We start from the raw sequence: 26,740 nt of genomic DNA on the forward strand, positions 1-26,740 counted from the left end.
TCACTCACGACGGTACAGAACGATGTAAATAAAGGGGTAAAGTGAATGCTTTACGGATGTTTCAAGAAACCATGTTTCCCTAAAAAGTAAAGATGAGCATAAGCCACGAGTTGCTAAGGACAGATTCAAACACAAGCACAGCATGCCTGTCAGGGTGGGCAAGTGAAAGCCACAAGGGCAAAGGCAGAACAGACCCAAGGCCCTCTGGGCCGCAGGGGTGCTGCCTGCTGGTACTTACCCCGGACATGGCACCTAGCAGTGCCATATCAGAACAAACTCTAAGTGAGGGAGAAGGAAACAGAAGACATATTAATATCTCATGGGAAGAAGCCATATCACCACTGAGGCCCGCTACAGGAAGAAGTCTGACCTGAAACTTCAGGTCCACCAAAGCAGTGTCTTCTGAGATCTCCATGTCTCCCAAGTAGGAGAGAGAACCCTCTGCAGGTACATGGCCAGCAGCACCTTCAAAAGGACAGAGGTGGATGTTTGGAAGGTTATTTTAAACTTATTTTGTACTTCTGAGACAGTGACATATATTTTGATGATATAATAGGTTTATGTGATATTGTAATGGATTTTAATACTTATAAACAGGTTTATTAAACAGCCACTCAAGAACCTCTGAATCCGAATCCCTTGAATTAGCTCCCTCAGGATTTCACTGCCTAGTGAATTAGCAACCAGGGAGCACGTTAATGGCAGAATGCTATGGGGAATTTCCCTTGTGCTATCTCTCTAGAATGTTCTTTTCTAAATTCTTTCTTTCCTCAAAGATTATGCTGCTGGTAGGCCACTCTGCCTGTGTTATGGACACTGGCCCTCCTTCTTTCTCATGACTCTGTCTTGGCTGGTGGCTCCTTTGCCTACTTTTGTGTACACACTTGGTTTCCTCTGCCATGTCAAAAGAATGGGAATTTCACGAGGCGCAGCCCATCTGTCTGTCTGTCTCTCCAGTGCAGGGAATGGTGGGTGCCACACACTAAAGGCCCAATAACTGTTTGTAGAGTGGGGAAATCTAAATAATAACAAGGCTGTTCCAAATATTTTCTAAAAATGGGAAAACTAAAATATTCTCTTGTTGAAATCTCTGGATATAAAAGCTGCTAAATTTTAAAATCAGAATATTATCTCTCATTTTTGCCTTAATGAAATGCTTTGTTTATTGCTAGGCACACTGTTGGTACCTAATAAGAAATTACAAATGAACTATAAGTAAGTTAAGTGAAAAAGTTCTCCCCGTGAGTGGTTCCAGCATCTCACGGTAGCTGCAGGCTGGTGATACTTGAAAGGATGAGACGTGTTCCTATTTGTAACACAGAGGCTACCAAAAAGGAACCTTCTTAATTTCATGGAGAAACATACTGATTATGCATGCTCTAAAAGATCTACAATTCAACTCTGTATGTAATTACTATCTTATTACTCAAGCATTTTTAGGATTTTTTAACATAAACGAATGCAACCCAAATAAAAATAACTTTGTCGATTCCATAGCGATTTTTAACATATATTATTACTTTACATATATCGTCTTAACTTCAAACAATAAGTAAGAGAATCTGATTCAATCATATTAATTTCATTCCTGAGAGGTTCAAAAGAGAAAAGAATGATAATACATGATATAATACTTCAAGGCACAAAAAAAGTTAAATAATTAAGCAAAGCACAATAAAAAGAAAAATATACCTGAAGACCTGGCCCTACTGAAACAAAAGTACCTTTCTTGGGACTGGGGCGTGGCTGGCGCATAGTGCTGTGTGTGTGCGTGTGTGTGTGTGTGTGTGTCCTCGTGTGCCATCCCCAGCACTAGCAGGCTCTTCACCTCTGTGGTGACAGGAAGTGGAATGCCAGGCCAAGGCAGCCGGCTCTGCCAGGGTCTGCTCACCGCAGCGCCTGTGCTGCATGGGTTAGGCAGCCCTGCGCCTGCGTTTCTTCTCCCAGGCAGTGAGGTGCAGGGGCCCTAGAAGCAGATCCTGGGGACGGGTGGGGCGGGTGGGGGTGGTACGCAGAAAGACCACCAGACACGCAGGCTGTGAACCCCATCTCTGGCCTCTGCCCTGAGGACAATGAAATAGGCTGAAGCCTGAACTTCCTGCCACACAAGGATGAGGGGCCCTAGTGCTCTGGGGATCTTGAGAGCTGGTATCTGAAGGACCTCTGAGAAAGTTTCCTATATTGATATAAAAACAGAGATAACAAGAAGATACAGAGTGCTTTACAGAGGCCACAAAACACTGCCTAAGAGCAGGACAGTGTTGTTACTAAAAAGGTCCTGACTTATTAAAAAGGAATGGCTGGCTTTGTTTTTCAAACTTATGTTTTTGAAATAAATCTTTCAGATGACTCCAGAGCAGAAGCAGCATTTCACTTCTCCATGACAGGCTGGCTGTGGAAATTTAATTCTGTCCTCACCTTGGGTGCCAGAAGCTCTCCATCCGTTGCCCTGGGAAGAGGAATGGGGCTGGTCTTGACTCTCCCAGTGTCCTGAGGGACCCCGAGGCTGGTACCACCAGATGGGCATCTTCAGGACACCCTGAAAAACAGTGTGTGTTATGTATGTGTGTACATATATGTGTGTATATATATTTATATGTGTGTATGTGTGTGTGTGTGTGTTTTGGCAATACTACGGGTTGAACCCAGCAGTGCTCTACCACCGAGCTACTTCCAAGCCCTTTTTTAAATTTGGAGACAGGTTCTCACTAAGTTGTTCAGACTGGCTTTAAACTCGTGATCCTCCTGTCTCAGCCTCCCATGTCACTAGGATTACAACATGAACCACAACTTCCAGCTAGTAAAAAATATTTTTAATTGCTGTGATGTACAAAAATAAAGCGAATCATCACTTATACTTCCACAGAGAGAAAAAAGTTTATGGATGACATAAAATGTACTTAAAGTTGTTATTTTTCCTTCTCAATTTACTAACTGCCATGAATCATATGTATTGTCTTTGCCTGGATATGCTATACCGCACGCGCTTCCAGGCACTAAGAGCACCCCTGGCTTGATGCATTTGTTAAATGAAACAGCAACAGCCCATGGATTCCTGTGCAAACCACGTGAAACAAACCCACTGTTTCCACACATGCCTCATAATTTAGTTTTTCCTACCTTTTTTTTTTTGGTACCAGGGATTAAACCCAGGGGAACTTATCCACTGAGCCACATCCCCAGCTACCCCCACACCTTTTCAAAAATATTTTATTTTTTTTATGTGGTGTTAAGGATCGAACCCGGTGCTTCACACATGCTAGGTAAGCACTCTACCACAGCCCCAGTCACATCCCCAGCCCTTCTTTGTATTTTTAGAGACAGGGTCTCACTGAGTTGCTTAAGACCTTGCTAAGTTGCTGAGGCTGGCTTTTCACTTGAGATCCTCCTGCCTCAGCCTCTCCAGCTGCTGGGATTACAGGTGTGTGTCACTACGCCAGGCCCTACCTTTTTTTTTTTTAAAGTGATAAAGAAATTAAATAGATTCATTAAGAGAGAGAAGAGGTTGTAGTTATAGTGCTCATTCCTAACAGAGGATGAGAATGTGAAAGATAATAGTAAAATATTTAAAATATATATTTCAAGAAATGCATTGTACAATCTTTTAATCAAATTGGTGAAGACTAACAAATATTCAACCTAAATTAAATTAAATTAAATACATGTAAGTCAAAACACCAATATCCATTTTCTTTTTCACCTAGTAGACTGTCAAAACCCAGAAAATCTAATAATATGCTATGTTGGCGAAATATGAATAAACTTAAAGCTCATGAGTTGTGGCAGATTTATAAACTAACATGAGGTCTGTAGTGTAATACAAAGCTGCTCCCCCGTCCTTTCCGTTGCATCACAACTTAGCTTGTCAGTCTGAAAGTTGCTCCCCTGCCCTTTCCATTGCAGCCATTTTCCCCGCCTCCCAACCACTTGTCAATCTGTGAACATCCTAGCTAGCTATTGGTTCATCAGTCAGTTTGCAAGTATCCTTCTCCGATACTGGTCCCCTGTTAGCCTGGCGGGATTCAAGTGCTTAAGGATAGCTTCCCCACCATCTTTTCTCTTGCTTTCTCTCTCCTGCTCACTTTCCTTCTCTCTCCTCCTCACTTTTCCACTGTCTCTAGCATGCACCCTTTCTCTTTTCCTCTCATTTTCTCTCTTACCCTGCAGGGAGACACTCTGTTTGCTTAATAAACCCTCTTATATCACTTCTCGTGTCCAGCGTGGTTTTCGTGGATTTTTCTTACATTTAGACAGGAATTTAGTCATATCTGTTAAAATTTAAAGTCCAAGTCCTTTGGAAGAGTCATTCCACATTTAGGAATTTACCTTCTGATACATGTGCATGCAGAGGAAGTCATGTATATAGGGACATTCAGTGCAAACTTTTTATTATGAGAGCAAAAACCATGACCCACGGTCCCTCTTTAGAAGATGTCCACATTATGGTAGAACAATTTTTGTTCTAGGAATTTATCATATACATGCAAAATAGCACCTACATATTTCGTACAGTGTTTTTCAAAAAGAGACTGGTTAAATAAATTATGTGATTAGGGGCATAGCTCAGTGGCAAGAGTGCTTGCCTAGTATGCAGGAGTCCCTGAGAATATCCTCACCTTTGAAAAACAAAAGAGGTGATCCCAGTGACTGGGGAGGCTGAGGCAGGAAAATCACAAGTTTAAGGCCAGCCTCAGCAACTTAGTGAGACCCTGTCTCAAAATAAAAAATAAATGACTGGGCGTGTGGCTTAGTGGTAAGAGCCCCTGGGTTCAATCCTCAATTGGCCCCGCCCCCAAAAGTAGTAATATGCAATGTTTATGAAAGAGGAATGAAACAAGCCCTCACATACTTACCCAACAAGGTTATAAATTTAGTACAACTTGTAAGGAAAACAATTTGGCAATGTATAGTATCAAGTCTTTAAAAGAGTTCATGCCGTTTTTTTGGGGGAGGTACTGGGGATTGAACTCAGGGACACTGAACCACTGAGCCACATCCCCAGCCCTATATTGTATTTTATTTAGAGACAGGGTCTCACTGAGTTGCTTAGCACCTCCCTTTTGAGGAGGTTAGCTTTGAACTTGCAATCCTCTTGTCTCAGCCTCCAGAGCCACTGGATTGTAGGCATGTGCCTGGCTGAGCTCCTGCCTTTTGAGTTAGTAATGCCACCTTTGTTTTGTGTGTGTGTGTTCAGTATTGGGAATTGAACCCAAGGGTGCTCTACTACTGAGCTCCATTCCCAGTCCTTTTTGTTTTTTATTTGGAGATGGTCTTGCTAAGTTACCAGGCTGGCTCAAACTTGAGATTCTTCTGTCTTGGCTTCCTGAGTCACTGGGATTACAGCATGTGCCACCACTCCCAGGTAGAAGGATTTAAGAACTAATTACAAGAACAAAAAAATTTAAGTAAGCAAAATTTCCAACATTGGGAGTACAGGTGAATTAAACAGTAGTAAATCATTACCCTGAATATGGCTATCTCTGGATTTTATGATCAGGTTAAAATGTTAACTATAAAAAGAATTAAAATAAAATTTTTACATATAATTGATTTTAATTTTATTTAGAGATATTTATAGGGAGGAAATATCTACCTAGAAAATATTTATAGGAAGGATTCTAAGAAAGTTCTCTATTCTTTTTATGACAGTGTTTCCCCAATTCCCCACAATGAGAATATAACACCTTTGTATTCAGAGAATAATAACTGTTACTTATAAAATGTCTACTTAGAGGCAAAATCTTACCGGAAGAGGAAGTTTCCCTTCAACTAAAAGCAATGTGTCTCCAGAACAGATCTTAAGCTCTTGCAGGGTTGCATTCTGTGAACACAGAAATTCCTTTTTGTCACTTATGACTTCTGAAAGGAACAAACAGACCATGGGACCTTTATTTATTTATTTTTAACCTCTATTACCTTTTCAAGAAATAAATAAGGGAATAGCAAAGCAGATACATGAAGAGACAGGAAGTAAGCTAGACTCTGAAAGCAGGATGGCACTGAAGCCAGAACTGGGGACAGGCAGTTAGTGTAGAAATAGGGGATCGGGTCAAATAGAGAAATGGAGGCCATGAAAGCCATCTACCTCTGGAAGTTGGAGACCGCCCTGGGAGAATGGAAAGTCAAGGACTTGTACAGCTCATTGATAACCAAATTTACCTGCCCCTGTCAGAGACTACAGACAAGGAGATGCTAATTAATGCCCACTCAGCCCTTACCTGCCTGAATCACCTTGGTCCTCCTCCTGCCCATCGCATCTCACTTTATGCAAAACTGGGCCTAATCACGTAGGTGGGAAGGAGAGATAAGGGGGGAGAGAACTGGAGAACAAGAGACCCTAACCTATAAAAGATGTAGGGTGTGCTCACTTCTTGGGACTTCTTGGGACTCAGCCATGGCCCCCTTCTCCCTCCTGGGAGAGAAGTCTGTATTATTACTTTTAAATAAAACCTGCTTAATCTGCTTGCCTTGGCTGCTTCTCTCGTGTTCAAACTTCAACATTAGAGGGAGCAGAACTCGTCACCGGTCAATGGCAGTATCAGCATTACTTACTAAATGCAGTGTGTAGAATCTGAGGTGTCTTCAAGGAGAGGACAGCTGAGATAAAGTGAGGACAGACTGGTGTGCACCCTGTGAAATCCTAATCACGCCTGAAGTGGTGTGGAGGGTTTGGAAAACTAGAGGGCTCAAGAGAAGAGAAGGATTTCTCATGAAGAAAAGAACAAGGGCCAAGTCAGAATTGAGAGAAAGCAGAGCTGAGAAACTGGACTGAGTGGGAAGTAGCAGCTGAAGAAAAACGGGAAAGAAATTAGTCTGGGAAAGTGGGCACCAACCAAAGGGATGTGGGCTAGAGGCTGGCAGGCTCTTGAAGGAGGAGAAGGTAAGTAGAGTAAGCCATGTTTCAGTCTGAAAAGGCAGGCTGGGAAACAGGGCAAATTCAGGAAGAGAAGACAGTATTGAGGGCAAAGTCTTTGCTTTTAGATAAATTGATACCAACTGGGGAAATAATAGTGAAGTAAGTGCTGAAGCTATTTGAATCAATATTCTGACATCCAAACCAAGACTCAAAGGAGGCTTCTCTAGATCTTATTGACTGTTCGGGCAGAACATTCCAGAGGAAGCCTCAGCAGCCTTGCTGTCAACCTTCTGTTGCTGTTCAGTGCTGCTATTACTGAACAGAAAGCGGCAGGTGAAGACTGGAAAAGGGTGGCTGACCACAGCCATTTCTTGGAAGAAGTTTCCCTTGGCCTCCTTTCATGGTCCTGGGTTCGGAGTACAAGGTTTGGTGCTATTAGGGCCAACAGTAAGGAGCTTGACAAGATTCAAACTATCCTGTGATAAAACTGTTTCTAAACCAACCCTAAGAGTTTGGCTGGACCAAGAGTTTGGACCACAGTCACGTGACTGTCTGATAAGATGAATTCTACCATCATTTAGATTCAGAGAAACTCTAAGATCAAAATATGCAAGGGTCAAAAATTGAGTGTGGGCTGGGGATGTGGCTCAGGGATAGAGTGCTTGCCTCGCGTGGGTGAGGCGCTGGTTCAAACCCCAGCCCGCCCCACCCTTCCGAGTGTGCTTTCCGATGCTTTCAGGAGCTCCAGTGTCCTCTGCTCTCTGAGGCACTCTGCTTCCTGGTGGACGCCGTCCTAGGACATGCTCTCCCTCACCAGAAGGGGCCTATCACCTGTATCAGGAACACTCCCACCTAGCCCAGGCTTGGTCTCTGTCAGAAAACCAGTCAGAGAAAGGGAAGACAGACTACTGAGGTTTTTGTTTCCTAAAAGTGTAAAAGTTTTCTCTGGAATTTTTTCATGAGTTGGGAGGGGGAAATCCTATCTGAAAGCACGGTCATTTAAGAGCAGAAGGTATAGAAACAATCTTACTTCTTCACACAAAGGCTCCCCAGCTTCGTAGCACCAATCCGTTTTTCGTAAATGCCATGCATCTCCTATGAAGGAATCAATATCAGGATGAAAGACCCCAGAACAGGTTTTAAGCATTCATCAGGAATAAATATTCTGGATAAACAGATGTCGAATGGGGTTTGCTCTGCTAATAATCATTTGTTTTTAAATGCTCTCTTTCAGAGCATGAAAAGTTATGTTTTCCTGCTCAATTTGGTTACTTTGCTTTCTTTTCCACCAAGAACTTGTGAATAAAAACAACATATTCATATTATGTATTTGTGACTAAAAACACTTGCTACTATTATACAATATTTACTTTGTACCCTTATTCTTTACATGTGTACACATATACACATCATATATCACTACACACAAATATGTACATATATATAAGTATTAAATCTCTTGTGAAAAACCTAAAGTTGGGTTGTAAAAAATTTGTTTCAGTTGTCAATGGACCTTTATTTTTATTTATTTACATGTGGTGCTGAGAAGTGAATCCAGTGCCTCACACATGCTAGGCAAGCCCTCTACCATTGAGCTACAGCCCCAGCCCTAAAGTTGAGTTTTGTTGTAGCTTAAAGTATATGCTAACATTGTTTAGCAACTGCAAATGTGTACAAGAAAATCCTTCCTATTACTCCTTCCTAATGTAAAAACACAGTGCAGTACTTTCTGAAGAGTATTTCAGTGAAGCTAATGTGAATGAATATTTATAAATGTTAAATAGACAAATCAGATTTCTTTTTCAGTATACTTGTTTGCTGCTACACTACCCAATGAGAGTTCTTTTTTTTTTTTTGCATGGGGAAAAAGTTGGATGGGTCAAAAGTTAGAAACCCTGGTTATTAAAAAACAAAAAACCCAGCCATTATTTGATGAGCAAGATGCTGCAGCAACCAAAAACATCTAACAGGCAAAGGAATCATCACAGAGTTCTTGCTCATCTCCACAGCCAGGGTCTGAACCCCTGCAGCACCCTTCTTACAGACCCTCTTGAGTCATCAGCTCTAGCTTCAAATACAGAAAGATTTACATCAATTTTTAAATTAACTTAAGCACCTTATAAAATCAGGAGTAAGTTAAAAGTGAGCACTCTTAGTCCACAGCACAGCAGGTGGGAAGAGCCTGGGCCCAGAGCAGAGGCCCAGCTACTGGTTGAGGAACTCTGGGAAGCCTTTCAGCCTTTGCATTCTGTTCCCTCCTCTGTGAAAGGGGAACAGGTGACCATCCCCGCCTGGGAGGGCTGTTGCCAACGTTTAATGAGACACTGCCCATGTACTTCTACAAGAGAGCCCAGAGTGAACGTCCCTTCCACATGCACACTGGCGCCCCCTTCAATCGCATCTGAAGGGCAAAGTGCTCCAATGAAAGCAGCTGGGTGCCTCATCAAGCTCAGGGACATAACTGCACCCAGGAAGCTGCTGTAAGTCACCCTGGGTTAATGCTTTCCATTCACATTCCATTCCCTAGTCTAAACCACACACATGACATGAAATAGGATGCATGAGATTCTGAAGTGATGAGACTAAAAAAATTTCAGTGGAACTGGATGTGGATAATTCCAGGCAGTATATGTAATGTACAAAGCTGCTCCCCCACCCTTTCCATTGCAGCCATTTTCCCGTCTCCCAACCACTTGTCAATCTGTGAACATCCTAGCTAGCTATTGGTTCATCAGTCAGCTTGCAAGTGTCCTTCTCCAATATTGGTCCCCTGTTAGCCTGGCGGGATTCAATGGCTTTATTATAGCTACCCCGCCATCTTTTCTCATCCTTCTCTCTCTCCTCCTCACTTCCTCTATCCTCCTGGCTTTCACACTTTCTTGCACGCGGCCTTTCTCATTCCCTTTCTTTTCCTCTCATTTTCTCTCTTACCCTGCAGGGAGACACTCTGTTTGCTTAATAAACTCCCTTATGTGATTTCCTGTGTCTGGCATGGTTTCTGTGGGATTCCTTACAGTATAAATCTTAGTTTTCTTTCTTTACATCCTTGCTGGGGTCTGTCTAGGCTAACCCTAATGCTAGTTTTCTTTTAGTTTGCAAAGAAGAACCAGGAGAATTCATTATGTACACACAGAAATTAAAGCTACTGTCTCACCCCCCCCCCCCCACAGCCTGTAAAACTTTCTTCCACAACCCCTGGGGAAAAAGAAAATTTGAAAAGTTTTTGTTAGGTTTATAGATAATTGTTTGAACTAAAGAATGAGGATAAGATTATGTTATCATGGAAATAACTTACCTGATAGGCCAGATTTCTCAAGCATTATCTTTAAACACTAAAAAAAAAAAAAAAAAAAAAAAAAAAAAAAGTTATAAAAGCTAGATTGTTTCTGAATTATAGTACAAGGAGAAATACTCTTTTTGAACCCTGGGCCTTAAGTCTTATTCTATTCAATCATTCTTGGATAGATGAAGAAACCCAGAAGTAGGATGATCTACAAGTCAGCTAGCTCTCTCCTAGGAGCTGGGTCGGGGGCAGTTCAGGGAGGAAAAACAACTCCTGTGTTTGCAACCAGGACTCGGCTCCAAGTTTCATTCACTGCCTTCTGGGTCTCTGTCGTGACTTCCTTCCCATGAGGATTAACAGTGTGTATTTGATCAAATTATCAATAAGGCTAACTTCACAGATATACAATAAACTCTGAATCCCCTAAAAGGAGATCAACCTTTATTTAGCGGCCACAAAACACAAGTGATCACACATAAACTGACAAGGAAAGAATTGTGTAAGTTGTGACCTCATGGTACAATGCAAAAATGTGAAAATATGAGCAAAAGTTTTAATACTTCCCAACTTTTTGAGGAAAAACATTCCAAAATAAATCTTGGGTCAAAGAGTAAATAAAATTTTGTTTATACTACCCTAGAGCAAAAGGAAATAAAAATAAGGATGGTCATTCTTGTATTGTTCAGAATAAGAAAAGAGTGGCAATGAATCAAAATGTCTATTAATGGGGGAACATTTAAGAAAACAAAGATGTGTCTTGGCAGTTCAAAGAACAGAACAAGGTTATATATGGAAGTCTTAACAGATCTTTAAAATATTTTAAGTGAACTTGAAAGGGTCTACATGTGCGTGCAGCATGATCCACACAGACAAAATGAGCTCTTCACTCCTTTATGTACACGTAGTCACAGCTGGCAGGAGCTTTGGGAGGACACCTCCTGTCAGTCACTTGTCAGGTCATCTCAGTGCCTTCTAGAGAAGGGAGGTGTGATCAACAGGAATTTTTAATCCCCCGAAGTTCAAAAATGGAATAAATCTAAGGTTAGCTGGGTAAGTATGTGCTTACAGATTATTTAGAAAACGATGCTAGTGACGACACAATGGTTAAAGCAGGGTGACGAGGCCAACGCTGTAATCAAAGAAAAGTGCAGTCCTACAGGCTTTCCTTAAGTGAGGAAAACAAGAGCGAGTGCATCCATCTAACTGTTCCAGGCAGGGGGCCTGCAGGAAAGGCTTTGGAGGAGAGCAGGGAGGCCAGCAGAGGGCAGTGGTTGATTTCCTTGTGAGAACAGACCCAGGGAGGTCCAAGGCTGGAAGCCAGGAGATCAGTTAACTTGTGGAACAGTGCAGATGAATGACGGTGATGGACTTGACAGGGACACGGCGGTGCAGGGAGTGAGACACGGACAGATCCTAGCTGCATTTTGATGGCAGAAACAACACAAGGTCCTGCAACACTGGATGTGGAGTAAGACATAGGAGGATCAAGGGGGCTTCAAGGTTTTTGGCCTGAGCAGATAGAAAATTGAGCTGCCATTAGCTGAAGAAGAGAAAAACATGTGGAGGACATTTCAGGAGGCAAGGGGTCCCACTGGGGATGTGCTCTAGTGTGGACTGTCAGACAACCTAGGTGGCAGCTGGATGCTCTGGGGCTGGAGGGGCCCAGTCTAAGTGCACCTGTAGCAGAATGCTCAAAAGGCAGGGGAAGAGGGGGAAAGAGCAAGCCAAGAGAGGTGGACTGGTAGACTGAGAGGAAAACCAGAACAGCTCCGACCTCCCGGAAAGCAGACGGAAGCTGCTAGTAGAGCCAGCAGCTGCGCAGAGCGCTGGGAGCAGACAGGATGCGCACGGCAGGGTGAGAGCAGACAGGAGGCTCATGGGTGGGTGGGTGCAGCAGTAAGGGGCTCCCGAGGGTCACGGGAGGAAATGTATGTGTCACTCCTTAGCAGAGTTCTGTGGTTTCTTTGAAATTAAAAAATACACAAGGGCAATGAAAGCTGGTCACTGGGAGGCTGAAGCAGGATGAGTGTGGACTCAAGGCCAGCCTCAACAACTTAGTGAGGCCCTGTCTCAAAATAAATAAAAAGGGCTGGGGTGTGGCTCAGTGATTAAGCACCCCTGGGTTTAATCCCCAGAAAACACACACACACACACACACACACACTAAAGGCCAATGAGAAACTGGGAACATATTTAAAGCATGGAATAAGGGTAAAAAATATTTATCTTAAAAATATTCTATCATGGAAAATTTCAAATGCATGCAGAGACTAGTCCTCCTCAAGTAGCCGTCATCTCAGTTATTCATGTCTGGTCCTGTTTGTCAATACCACACCCACCTTCCCCCAGATGATTATTCTTTTTTTTTTTTTGGTACTAGGGATTGAACTCAGGGTGCTTAACCACTGAGCCACATCCCCAGTCCTTTTTATTTTTTATTTTGAGATAGGGTCTCACTAAATTGCCCAGGCTGGTCTCAAACTTGTGATCCTCCTGTGTTAGCCTTTTGAGCTGCTGGGATTACAGGTGAGCTGCAACTGTGTTCAGCTCCCCCAGATTCTTTAAAAGTAAATGCCACCACCATTATGTACAACTATAATGCATCAATAAAAAAAATGCAGGAAAAAATAAAAGCAAATGCCAGATAGCATATCGTTTTGTTTATAAATATTTATTATACATTTCTGAAAGATAAGGACTCTTAAAAATATAACCCTTAAGTGATCAACATCTTTTTAGAACTTATAAGTTTTTCAAATTAAGGATTTATTAATATCAATAAATACCCAGTTCAAATTTCCCTACTTTCTCTTTAGTTATTACTAAAGTTTTTTTGGTCTGAACCAAGGTCCAGTGAAGTCCATACATTTGCAATGGGGTGCCTATTTGTCTGAACCTCCTTTAGCCTATAGGTGCCTTCAGACCCTGGAATTTATTTGTTGAAGAAGAGTTTTCCGATCTGGAGTCTGCTGGCCGTAGACCTGTGGTGCACTAAAACTCTTCTATCCTTGTATTCCTCATAACTTGGTAGTCAGGCCAGGCACGGTGGCGCATGCATACAATCCCAGTGACTCAGAAGGCTGAGGCTAGAGAATCACAAGTTTGAGGTCAGCCTCAGTAAACTTAGCGAGGTCCTAGGCAACTCAGTGAGACCCTGTCTCAAAACAAAAATAAAAAGGGCTAGGGATTTGACTCAGTGGTTAAGTGCCCCTGGGTTCAAGATCCAGTACCAAAATAAATAAATAAATTGATTAATTAATTTTAAAAAATTGATGGCCAGACTCAGACTTGATAAGATGTAGGTTGTTTTTTGTTTTTGAAAGGTCATCCTAGAACTTCTAGAATGTCTAAGGGCTGCACTTCTTTGGGCTGTTAGCAGTCTTTGAAGATTGTTGCCTTGATCTTGAAGTTGAAAAACTGATGCTCTAAAATTCCTTCTTCATTTATTAGCTGGAATATGTTCTATATAGAAAAACATTTTCCAGTTAGCTACTCTGAGGTATAATTTACAGAGGAAAAATGAGATAAAATGCTTATTTCTCTCCCCTTTATGGTATCCTAGCATCCATGGTAAATTCCAATGAATAATTTCTTTCAGGTTCATTACAGTCTGCTCATAGATTTTATGTGTGTGGTATCAAGATTTTACATATGTGGATAGGACATATATATGGATTTTACATATGAACACAGATAAGGGATGAGGGGTTTTAATTCTTTTTTAAATCTACATATTCCAAATTTCTATAATTTTACTTATTATACACTTTAAATTATCGTTCTCTCTGATGTTCAAATCGTCTCATCTTTGATGACTAGGCTCCTGAATCTTTCCTGAAAATTCCAATAAATCTTTATTAGTAGCTTCATTGTCTTCTGTGATGGTGTTTCAAGTTTAGCTCACACATTTTGTGACACAGGTATATAGAACCAGCCCTTAATTCAAGGTGCCTGGTTCCTTTTAGTATGAAATGGTATTTAGCAATCACAATCTGGGTGCTAGGGCTGCTTTGTTTCTAAGCTATGTCAGGGCATAGAGCCAGAAACAAATCAAAACAAAACAAAAACAACAACACATTTTTTAAAAAGAAAAAATAGATGAAGTTTATGCAGACTCTTCTAATTCAAATTCAGGAGTAGAGGTTTTTACTTAACCATACTGATTTTTATCTGTGTTTCTGTTTTACAATACCAGCAGTCCCAGTGCTCAGTGATACTAACACAATTATTCATGTTTCATCACACACACACACACATATATAATTCATATCTGTGTACGTGTGATTATGTATGTATATAAAGTAAAAACACTGGAAGGAACTATGTTGAAATGTTAGTATTACTGGAATAAGTAATAATGAGGAGTTTTAATTGTTTTCTTTTAATCCATTTCTGCATTTCCCAAATTTCTACAACAAACAAGTATTACTGATAATTAAAAAAAGGAAAAAAACCCAGTAAAACATCTTCCTTAAAAATCCCAGTTGACTTGCTAATTTTCAAGCTCTCAGAACTACCCCTCCAGTGAACATATCCAATTCTTCCAAGTACATTATGCAAACCTCATCTTACCTCCTAGCACAAGATAACACTCCCCATACCAAATACTCAGTCTCCCAAACCAAAAAGTAAAATTACTTACATCTCCCACAGACAGTGTTTCTTCTACTATGACCTCCATCTCTGTCCCAGGTTGAATATTAGTCCCCATAGCAAAAAACAGGAACAGCTAAGAGCAAGTCAGAAGTATGAATGCAATTTAACCTGAACTTAAAATCGTATGATTGCATTATTTACTTTCCCCCAAAGCCCAGGGTCCATGAAACATTAATAAAAGCTCAGTTCTGGAGACGTAACTCAGTGGTAAAACACATGCCTAGCATGCACGAGTTCATCCTCAGCACTGCAGACAAACAAAAAAAATCAAGATGGAAACCCTCAAGTTATGTAAAACGAGACTGCATTGAGAAATTTAATGTCACAATTTAAACAATAACTCATCTACAGACATAAAATGTATCATCATCTATGTTTTTACTCCTCATAAACATCTCTCACAGGTACTATTTCTTTTTTTTCATACTGAGGATATAACGCAGGGATGTTTTACCACTGGGCTACATCCTCGGACCTTTTTATTTTTTTATTTTTTGAGACAGGTCTCACTGAATTGCTGAGGCTGGCCTGCAGTTGTGATTGTTCTGCTTCCAGCTCCCAAGTTGCTGGGGTCAAAGGTGTGTGCCACTGTGCCCAGCCAGGCATTATTTCTTCTAGAGAGATATCTGGCTCTGTCTCAAGTCACTCCACATAGGAATCTACACACAGTCACTACACACAATAAGCATTAACTGTCGCTTCTCTGGGCCACTTGGTTGTGGTTTTGTTTTCTGTCTAGGGATTCCAAGGAGGAAAACTATAAATGCACTCTCTTGTCACTTCAGATTCTCAGAGCCCTATCCACTTTTCCAATTCAACTCTGCCTGTCAGTTTGTCTTCCTGCCAGCTTGTTAGGTCCTGCTATTTGCTAGTGTTTAGGGGAAAGAAAATTAAAGGGGTTGTGATTGGTGGTAAGGTTTTTGAGTTCTTTACGTATTTTGCAAATTAAGGATAATGTTATGCTAAGTGAAATAAGCCAGACTCAGAAAGTTGAAGGATTGGGTGTTTTACATGCAGAAGCCAGAGAGAGAGAGAGAGAGAGAGAGAGAGAGAGAGAAAATAAAGGAATAAAAAAAAAAAACAAAAAAGGAGAATCTAATAAAGTGGTGAAGGATTGAGTGTTTTATCTGCAGAAGCTGGAGAGAGAGAGAGAGAGAAAGAAAGAGAGAGAGAGAGAGAGAGAGAGAGAGAGAGAGAGAGAGAGAGAAAGAAAAAGGGAATAAAAAACAAAAACAAAAAAGGGGAACCTTATAAAAACAGAAGGAAGACCAATAGAGTAGAAAAGGTTGGAGAGGAAGTGAGGAAGGAAATCTGCCTAATTATTTTATGTCTATATATGAACACACCACATGAATCCTGTATGCATTTATGGGTCCATATTTATAATTACATATGTATATGGTAAAGGGAGGAGGAGCAGGAAAGGGAAGGTGCTGGGGAATAAGACTGATCAAATTATATTATGTGCATGTACAAACATGGTGTAGTGAATTCCACTATTATGTATAATTATAATGTGCAGGAAAAAAAAACAAAAAAACACCACCAAGGGAAGCTAACAAAGTGGATTCAGGAGCCCTGGGGAACCAACCTCACATGAGTCCAGACTGCCTTGATGCAGGATATTAACAATAAGGGTAGCTTTATGACTTCTGGGCTATAATAAAAGTTTATTAACTAGGTAGGGCTTCTGGCAAGGTTACTTGATAGTGTTTTATACAGGAATGAACACTGATAAAGATGAGGGAGAAGGGAGGATGCTATAAAACTACTACATTATTGCAGAGAGTAATTTTAAATCCAAATTTGAATACAAATACAAAATTTTGTATTTCATTAAATAAAAAAGGCTGCCTGCTAGACTCATAATTTTCTGTTCCACTGAAAACAACAACAAACCCCACCACAATAATGCCAGCTCTGACTGCAGAATGCCACGGACCACAGCAGCATCCTAGTTTCACAGATGGTCATGTGTGGGGAAAGGTCATCTCAGAATCTATGAAACAAAGTGGCTGGAACCGGTGGCCACTCGACCTTAAACATCCCCTTTAAATACAAAATTGTTACACAGAAGAACCTTCTACATATAATTTCACATAACATTCTTTATTTAAACACAGGAAACTATACGGATATACTCCTAAAGTTATCCTGCTGTACCTGAGAGGAAGTTGGTGCTTTTCCAAGACACAGTCCCAAAGAACTCCCCATCTTCACTTCTGCTTCCTTCAAAGTGGAACCATCCGGCACTATAAAGAATTTTGAGAAAATGATTAATGTTTTAAATTCCCATCTCTCTTAGCAAAATAATATATCGAAGTCAGGCAGTCTTTGAAAATTAAGATGGTCAAGAGAGGCTAGGGTGCGGCTCAGCGGTAGAGTGCGTGCTTGGCATTAGTGAGGCCCTGGGTTCAACCCCAGCATCACCAGCTAGTAATACATTTTCATATACCCCACTCCCCAAGAATATTAAAAGAGAAAAAAATGAGTTGCATGTCATGCCAAAGAATCACATATATAACTGCTTAATTTTCAATTTCCACACTTTATTATTATTTGTATGATACTAGAAGTTAAGAGGCAGCTATGAGTGTTTAAGACTCATACTTAATAGAAACGACTTGGTCAAAGAGCTGTTGTGTATGTGGGTTAAAAGCCAGATGTTCTGGCTCAGTCCATCACAATGGACCATGTCCACACTTCACACGTGGCAGTGAGACCAATCAATGATCAGGCTCGTTCATGACTAAATCACAGCTCTAATGAGGAGAGGTCTAGACAGGTGAGAAGGTGAGAACCAAAGACTGTGTTCCATACGGGATCACAACAAAATCAGCAAATGAAGCACAGAAAACTAAGGAAATAAGACTAGAAAGAGATAATGAGATCTGAAAGGAGGACCAGAGCATCAAAAATGAACAGAAGAACAGAAATGTTAAATTTTCTTAATGTGTATATAAGATGTTTTGATGAAAATATGTTTATAGATTTGTTCCTAAAAGGTAATTTAAGATTAGTAGGGGGTTGGGTGTGAGGCTCAGTGGCAGAGCACTTGCTTAGCATGTGCAAGGCCCTGGGTTGGATCCCTAGCACCACCCTCCACCAAAACAAAAAAGAAATAATAAAAAAAGAAAATATTATATATTGGAAACCATTTGCTTAGGGTAAAGGTGTTAAGAAAGACAGAAAGATGGAATGAGTGGATGTCAGTTTTTGAAAGCTACCAACAAGACTAACCTGGACAAAGCAGCTTCCCGTTTCTATCAATAGGTCTCAAACAGCTGTTCTCAGCTATAAATAAAAACAAGCATGTTATGTACCAAAGAACACCAAAGAGAGATGCTTTTTGCTAGTGTTAATCAGCAGAAATCTAAAATAGAATAAAATACTTAAATTTAAAAAAGAGAGAGAGAACAACAAAACCCTCTAACAAACAAAACAAAAGGCCGCCCCGTTTGGGCAGTCGTCACTCTGCACGCAGTACAGACTGCAGAAACACACGCTGGAACTGTGCAGCCATTTTAAAAATCAGTGGAAACGTTCCAATGGGTCTAAGCCTTAAAATCTGTCAAAACTTTTAAAACTCTTTGTTGGTTACATATGTAGGGAAAAGGAAAAAAAAAATAGCACAGCTAATATGCATACATTTATTTAAAACATCAGAAACTTTGAGAACTGAAATGGTTTGTGTCTCTGTAGTAGTGCCAACAGGGCTGGCTCCTCACTGAAGAGCCAGTGAAGCAGAGTGGGCACCTTTCCTGCCCTCAGCTCTGCAGGTGGCCACGCCAACTGGCTTCTGACATGTGCACTGCTGTGCTCTCATGTCAGGAACCCCTCTGAGAGTTGTGGGGGTGCTATGTCCTTTTCATCACAACTGCCTTCCTCACTCAGGTTGTGGGTTCACCTGCACCAAGTTACACAGCTGCACATCCAGATTCTCTCCAGTGACAGCGGTGTCCACATTCCTAAGGTGGCTGCTGCTTCTACAGCACCATATACTTTCGTTTCATCTGGGTGTGTTCTTCTTTGTTGGCTTATTCCCTCTTCCATTATTCATCCTCGCAAAATGTCAGGTGAGTTTATTGCTGAGAGAAAAGAGGTGACACAGCCACACACTTGGCCATCTGTGGAATGCACACCAGCAAACTTGAAAGAAGTAAATGACTGGTCATGGATGTTGTGTACACCTGTTCTGAAGGCGGAGGTCTAGGGGCTGCAGAGTTGGCAGCCAGTCTGTGCTCCATCTCATTATCCACAGTTAATTACCGTACTTGCTGAAACTCGAACCAATGTTGCCAGGGCACTAATGTCATATAATCAAATCATAGTAACTGAAATTTTTGCATATCATAAATGTACAAAGCAGACTATATTTAAAATATGTTGGGTGGGTCTGGGGATGTGGCTTAGTGGTAGAGCACTTGCCTAGCAATGTAAGACCATAGGTTCAATCACCAACATCAACAATAAACAAGCAAATAAAATATGTTGGGTGATGTTTGGTAAATGGATTCAGGCCAGCATGCACTATTTTTCAGGATACAGATTCCTACTTTTGGGGAAGGAGCACATTAGATTTTTTTGTTCCAACAGAATTCTTACAAAGTAGAACATGAATAGGGAATGGGTGGATGGTTGAACTTTCTTCTTCTTCTTTTTTTTTTTTTAACAATACCTTCATTTTGTTTATTTTTATTTGTATGTGGTGCTGAGGATTGAACCCAGTGCCTTTCATGTGCTAGGCAAGCACTCTGCCACTGAGCCACATACACCCCGGCCCTGGTTGAGCCTTCTGACTAGGTAAGAATGGCACAGACCTACACATTCTACCATTATTAGACCTCTGCAGAATCTCTTTTTGAGATTCCTGAGTCCATAATGTTGTATTACAATAACATAAAGCTAGCACATAATTCTAATACAAATTTCATGGAAAATGAAACAATCTATAAAAGGAGTTTCCCAATTTAAAAAGTGCATTTTAAGACTATGTCCTTAATATCTTTCCACTTTCAGCTGGGTGTGATAGCGTATGTCTGTAGCTCCAGTTACCTGGGAGGCTGAGGCAAAAGGATCGCGTGAGTCCAGGAATTTGAAGCCTGCCTGGCACCACAGCAAGACCCTGTGTTAAAAAACAATCTTTTCGCTTTCATTCAACAAACACTGTAGTGTCTTCTGTGTGCCAGGCACTGTACCAGAAGCTGTGATAGGGTACTCAGCACAACAGCCATGGACTCTGCCCTCATACAGCCTCATCTAATGGCAGAGGCAGATGTTAATTATGCAAAAGACAGTGACACTGATAAATGCTATAAAACAAAAGCACAGGGTATTAAAAAGAGTGAAACAGAAATGAACTGCAATTGTGTGGTGGAAGTAACATTTCAGCTGAAACTAAATGGGGTTGAGGTTAGCAGATAAAGAGTGAAGGGAAGAGAGTTCAAAGAGAGATCAGAGCACTGGGAATCTTGGAGGTGAGTGAAGCTGGTGCACCGAGAAACTCCAAGAAGGCAGCCTGCTGGGTGTGTGGCAAGAAAGCAGAAGAGTGGATGCAATGAGGTCAAGGTTGAGCAGGGGTCAGTTATGCAAGTTCCTGAGGACTGGCTAAGGAACTGGCCTGCATGCAAGGGACGTACTGAAGGGCCCTGAGCAGAGGAGTGACAAGGTCCAGCTCACTTGCTACATGAGGAATGGTTCAGAGGAACAAGAGCAGAAGAAGAGGGAGATCAGTTACGGGGCAAGGTAACAAAGCACTCATTTTAGTGAGGTGTAATTTACTTATAATAAAACACATCCACTTTAAGTGTAGAGTTCACAGAGTTTGATAAATACATAAAAGGCAGAAAAACCAGCAAACAGATAAAATCTGTATCACCCCCAAAATTCCCTTGTCACACTTCAGTCAATCCCTCATCAGCCTTCTGTAACTATAGTTTAAATTTTATTTTTCTAAAATTTCACCTTTATGGAATCAAACAGAACACTCTTTTCTATGTCTATGTTTTTTCACGTAATGACTGGAGATCCACAGGGATTCTGCACGGGGCAGAACTTGTAGTCTGCTGCTTTGCAGAGATGAGCAGCATCCCACTGACTGGACATACCACAATTTGCCCATCTAGCCACCTGCCCATGCACATCTGGGTTGTGGCCAGTTTTTGGTTATGGACATTTGTCTTGGTTAAAGTGTGTTTTACTTGTTCTTCCCATTCACTAGAATGGCTATGATAAAAAGATAACTATGAATATTGGCAAGGGTGTGGAGAAACAGCAATACTGACACACTGCTGGTGGGAATGAACAGGTTCAGTCACTTTGGAAAACCATCCGGCTGTGTCCTGTGTCTTACAAAGGTAGACATGAATTTCCCAGCCATTCTAATCCTGTGCATCTACCTGAGAGAACTGAAAATAAATGTCCAAAGATTTACATGCAAATGTTTACAGCAGTATTCCAAACGCCCATCAACTGGTGAATAAACAAATAAAATGTGGTATGTCCATACAGTTGACTACTAGTCAGCAATAAAAAGAAACAAACTATTTATAAATGCTAAATAATGTGCAAACTTCAAAAACAGCATAGTAAGTAAAAGAAATCACACACCAAGATCATATGGTTCTATTTGTATGAAATGTCCAGAAAATCAAGTCCATAGAGATGGAAAGTGGGTTTATCACTGGACATGGGCTCAGAATACAAATGGGTGTAAGAGATCTTTTTTGGAGTGACAGAAATGTTTTAAAACTGAATGGTGTTCAAGTCCATACATTTACTGATAATTTCTGAATTACACATAAGATGAGTGAATTTTAGCTAGGCACAGCAGTGTATGCCTCTAATCCCAGCAACTTTGGAGGCTGAGGTAGAAGGACCATGAGTTTGAGGCTAGCCTCAGCAACTTAGTAAGACACTATCTTAAAAAAAAAAAAAAACAAAAAAAAACAAAAGGCTGGAGTAGAGTGTCCCTGGGTTCAATTCCTACTACCACACACATAAAAAAAAAAAAGTGAATTTTTTTTGTCTATCTCAATAAAGTCATTAAACCTGATGCAGAGTGAATATTAAGTTTGCAGAATGTTATTTTTAGTATGACAGAATCTATCTATATGTATACACACATAGGTATTTATAATGTATAGTATGATAGGTATAAATGCTCTCTATACACACCCAAATCAAATATACTCGCTGCATCTGGGAAGGGAAGAAAAATACATCTGAGAAGGAGAACACAGAGGATTTTATAATGTTTCAAACAAAAACAAAACATATGACAAGATGTTAACATTTGTCCATTTTGGGTGGTAGGTGCATGAGGTTTTTCTAAATTATTTTTGTACTTTCCCATATTTTTTCAACAAAAAACCAAAACTAAATTAAACCAAAAACCGAAAGCAAATGTAAATGATTACCTAGTTCCTTCATTAATTTTAATTCCTTTATGGCTTTAATTCGAATATCAAACACCACCTAAAATAGAGAAATAAACTAATGACTGTGTATAAGTTGCATAGAGGGAGATGAAAATGAAGCCCAGCAGTGTGTGCACACCTAGATCAACTGAGACATGAACCACCTGGCACTTGTTCTGCCAACTCGAAAAAAGTTTTTTCCCCATCTCTGAAATTCTTCTATAAGATCAAAAGCTGAAGTTCAGAACAGATCTTTTTTTTTTTTTAATTTTAAAAAATTAATTCCTTTTAATCAGAATAGATCTTAATAGTTTTTACCAAACTGGGGCTAACTGGGACAAAAAGGACCTAAAGAAACGGTTGTAGCTGGAAAGCAGGAAGCTGATAAACCACTCACCTTTCTGATAAAAGCAAAAAACCTACAGGCAACATCACATTCCTCTACGTTAGGACAACATATCTAGGGCCAAGAAGCATGAATGATGTAAAAATGCACAATACCTAGTTTAGGCTAATTTCCTCTAGACCATAAAATGTTGGAAGTTTAGTGGTAAAATTGATGTCAGGGATCTTCTACTCTAACTTTTCCACCAGTATCTGACATGGGGTCAAGAAGATACTGACTGAAGTAATAAAGGACTTCACCAAAGTCTCCAACTTGGGGCCAGGGACTAGTCTGCTGAGTGTTAGTACCCTGGTCTTGTACTGTCCTTTCTATTGTATCAACAATATACCTTAAGAAATTACAATATTGATATAAAAGAAAACAATATTCTAGTAAGTTTCTTTTAACTTGTTACAGAAAAAAAAAACTATACTGGGACTACATAAGCATAAAAATATGTTTCCTAAAGATAATGTTTAAAGGAATCAGTATCATCTTCTTCAAAGGAAAACTGGAGGTAATTCCTTTTAAGAGTAGTTGACTTTACATAGAGCACAGAGTATAAGGTAGAACAATTTAAGATAAAGACAAAAACTCACAACACAAAAACAAAGCACACATACACATCTACAAATGTATCTACCCGATTTTAAAAAATACAGAAAAGACCCTTGAGAACAGCATTTTGTATTTATCAAAACTAGAGATTCCATGAACTAACTATATAGGCAATTCCTACATTCTAATTTTAGCCTCTGGAGTTGGGAAGAAAAAAAGGGGGGGCGGGCATATGTTTCCTTGAAATAGGTCTATGGCTAGTACAGATAGGCAATAATCAAGTGTTAAATAAAAAAACTGATTTCTTAAGATTTAGAAGTCTGCCAGGTGTGGTGCTGCACGCTTCAGAGTTGAGGCAGGAAGATCGAGAGTTCAAAGCCAGCCTCAGCTACGGTTAGGCACTAAGCAACTCAGTGAGACCCTGTCTCTAAATAAAACACAAAACAGGCCTGGGGGTGTGGTTCGGTGACTGAGTGCCCCTGAGTTCAATCCCGGGTACCTGACCCCAATTCCCCACCAAAAAAAAAAAAAAAAAAAAAATTCAGAAGTCTATCGAGACCACTGTTCTGAAATTTTAAACAATGCTTTCTAAATAAAAATTCTGTTAACTGAAAAATTATCAGTCAAATTTTAATGATGATCTACTTACTGTGTGAATAGTTGCTGATATTTCAACTTGCTTCTCTTCAGATTCTAACTGGCATAAATTTTTAACTTGGATCCAGTGGATCTCATGCATACCATTTATCCACTTCCCTTGTTTGGGCAACAGACTGTAGGTGAAGTTAAAAGACATTAAAAATGTGTCTTTATATGGCACTTTTAAGGATCAGAAAATTAATGCTTTTCTTTAGGGACCATTTACAAAACTCTGCATGTATGCCTTAAAGTGATTAGTGAAAGATGATCATATTTTACTGAGTTGTCTCTATAAAAGTTAGCTCTTCCTAGAGTGATGTTAGGCAGTGATCCATTCAGTTCATACTCTTATGACTTTCAAACACTCTAACTTATGCAAATAACCTGTGCCACAGTTTTCAAGGGGAACTGTTAGAAGTGAGCAATCAGTTGTGCACTCTTACCTACATCCTGAAATCCCTGGGGAGTTTTAAGAGTGCCAAGGCCCACGCCCTGGGATTTAACTATAACAGGGCAGCCACATACAAGTGAGCAGAATAAAAGTGCCACTGAACAAAAGTGCCACAACAGAGGGGTGTTACATGCATCACATACATTGTATATTTGTATTTTCATTCTACAGTTTCATTTTTTGTTATATTAGCAGTTGGCAGTACAGTATTATATTCTAATGAGTTTGCCTACAGCCAGAAGAAAAAATGGGCTAGTAGAAATCCTTTTTGGGGATTTTATCAGAGCTCTAAAACACAACTCTAACCTTTATTTTGATTATTCCATCCTGGAACTCCACCTCAAGTTAACAACCCTAAATATAACAAAGATTGACACACAAGATGTTCCCTGTAAGATTACCTTAAAAGCAGAAAACTGGATGCTCTGTGGCTCCTGCTGCTGCTGCTGCAGATGTTAACTAAAACCATTTAGCACTAGGTGCGAACAGTCTGAGGACTTAATTATCTCAATCCTTATGACTAAGAAGCTCTCACTAATTATTAACTCCATGAAACTGAACAAAGAGAGAGAGAGATGAAATTACTTGCCCAAGGCTACTGGTGGTAATAGAAAAGCTGGGAAGAAACCCAGGCAGCTGGCTTTCGAGTCCCTGCCCTCACTCCTATGTTGTGGGCCTCATCAGGGGCACAGACAGGTAAAGTGTGCCGTTTCTTAGGCACACAAAGATTATTAGGTAGCCATCAAGTGAGGTTTACAAGACGTCTACAAACATCGGGGAGAGGAGAAAGCAGGATGTAACTATAAAATAATCACCATGCTGAAAGGATAGAAACCTCAGAACAGTGATCCGAGTTCATAAGAAAAGGAAAGTGCTAGAGGCCGACAGTGGCTGACACTGCATGGGGCTGCTGCTTCAGGTCTCCTGTGCCCCCTTCTTCATTCCCTAGGTCCTAAGGGATGCACAGTACCTTTATAAATGATGAAACTTTCCTACGAACAAGGTGGGCAAACACATGTCTGCAAAACACCTTCTGGAAGAGTCACAGTGATAAATGTCATATAACACACTCAGCCCACAGTGCTCTGCTCACATGACACACTGACCACAGAAGTGTATGGGCACACAGGTGGGTAAGAGGAGTGGCATGGTGCTTTTGTGCTGCCCACAATGACCACTGGGCTTCAGGGGTAACTCCCTAACTAACTTCCCTATCTGCGCAGCTGAGAGGCTCTTTAGGGTTATAAAAGGATGATAAGGAAAAACTGAATTGCCTTATGGGTCTCTCATGAAAAAATATCCAGGGCTAGGGGTACAGCTTAGTGGCTGACTGCTTGCTTGCCTAGAATGTGGGTGAGGCCCTGGCTTCCAGATGTAGCACCAAAAAACAAAACAACAACAACAGCAAGAGACAAAACCCAAAATATCTAAACAAATTTAGCCATACTCTTAATACCTTTTTCACATAGAATTTCAGGAATTTTCTGTGAGAACATGCCTTCAGTTTTATAACTTAGTCAGAATTCACTTAATAAGATGTTACCTTATATCCAGCTAATTTAGACCACATATAGTCTACAGGACCAGTAATACCTATATTATTTTGTTACCACATTTATCAAAAAATCACTTTTCAACATTTTTTCCCCTTTAAGTTGCATAACATAAAACATTCCAATACACAATATTTAGAATAAGTCTAGAAATAAACATTTAACTCTTATCATTAAAATAAAGCTTTAGAGTTCTACTGGATGATACTATCATTAAAGTAACTTAGAAAACCCTCCCTTTTCATCTTTTACCTGCTCTCCTCATTGTGAGAAGGCTGAATCAGAATGGAGCTTCCGTCCCTGAGCCCCTGCTCTCTGAACGTCGTCTTCATGTCTGCCTGGGGAATGGCAGTCCAGCTCTCTTCACCTGCAGACCTGGCTCTGTTCACAAGCACCATGCCTGCTGGGGTGGGTGCAGCTGTGAACACAGTGCCCACTTCTGCGTTAGCGGGAAAGACATGCGGCGATTCTATCACTCGCCCTTGGGTTGTGCCTTCACCACTTGACTCCCAATGAAGCACGTTGAGCAGCAGAGGCTCGCAGCCTATCCCAGTCTCAATCTGCACTCCTCCAACCTGCAACAGCATCAGAACAACCCTGGCATAGTGCATACTGCCGAATTAACATCATCACAAGTAAAAGACTACTCTTGTAAAAAACAAAAACAAAAACCTCACCTTTTCCCAAGTAAAATAAAATTTTCAATTTTCAAAAATGTTTTTTAAGTATCAGAGTAACAACTTAAGACTTTGTCTGGAAGTGTCTCATATCCATATTTTCTTTCTTGGGAGAGCAATCTGGATTAGAGTAGAGGTTTATGAGTTATCAATGGGGGTGAGGAGGCCTTGGAAATACAGAAGGCCCAGGGATGGGTCTTCTGAGACAGGAAGCTCACTCTCCTCAACCAAGGCTCCACCATTCCCTAACTCAACGGAGCTGTC

The 26,740-nt window shown here is 40.6% G+C and overlaps 1 protein-coding gene across 10 annotated transcripts in view; it reads right to left on the minus strand.

Annotated features, from left to right (window-relative positions):
- Positions 1 to 26,740, minus strand: part of Usp40 (ubiquitin specific peptidase 40) — an 80,210-nt gene that overhangs the window by 9,016 nt on the left and 44,454 nt on the right. For 5 of the 10 annotated variants that reach the window (XM_047546357.1, XM_047546360.1, XM_047546355.1 and 2 more), the window contains 11 exons: positions 26,052 to 26,374; positions 23,806 to 23,929; positions 22,214 to 22,271; positions 18,036 to 18,089; positions 16,959 to 17,047; positions 14,782 to 14,868; positions 10,152 to 10,188; positions 7,887 to 7,951; positions 5,747 to 5,821; positions 2,419 to 2,539; positions 371 to 465 (listed from right to left, as the gene is read on the minus strand). In XM_047546357.1, the coding sequence (XP_047402313.1) occupies positions 371 to 465; positions 2,419 to 2,539; positions 5,747 to 5,821; positions 7,887 to 7,951; positions 10,152 to 10,188; positions 14,782 to 14,868; positions 16,959 to 17,047; positions 18,036 to 18,089; positions 22,214 to 22,271; positions 23,806 to 23,929; positions 26,052 to 26,374 (1,128 nt within the window). Of the gene's footprint in view, positions 1 to 238; positions 275 to 370; positions 466 to 2,418; positions 2,540 to 5,284; positions 5,380 to 5,746; positions 5,822 to 7,886; positions 7,952 to 10,151; positions 10,189 to 14,781; positions 14,869 to 16,958; positions 17,048 to 18,035; positions 18,090 to 18,702; positions 19,846 to 22,213; positions 22,272 to 23,805; positions 23,930 to 26,051; positions 26,375 to 26,740 lie in introns of those variants that run through there. The other 5 variants (XR_007107828.1, XM_047546362.1, XM_047546361.1 and 2 more) reach the window with 5 other exon arrangements.

This window comes from Sciurus carolinensis, chromosome 3, assembly GCF_902686445.1.
Source record: "Sciurus carolinensis chromosome 3, mSciCar1.2, whole genome shotgun sequence".
In the NCBI taxonomy this organism is placed as follows: domain Eukaryota; kingdom Metazoa; phylum Chordata; class Mammalia; order Rodentia; family Sciuridae; genus Sciurus; species Sciurus carolinensis.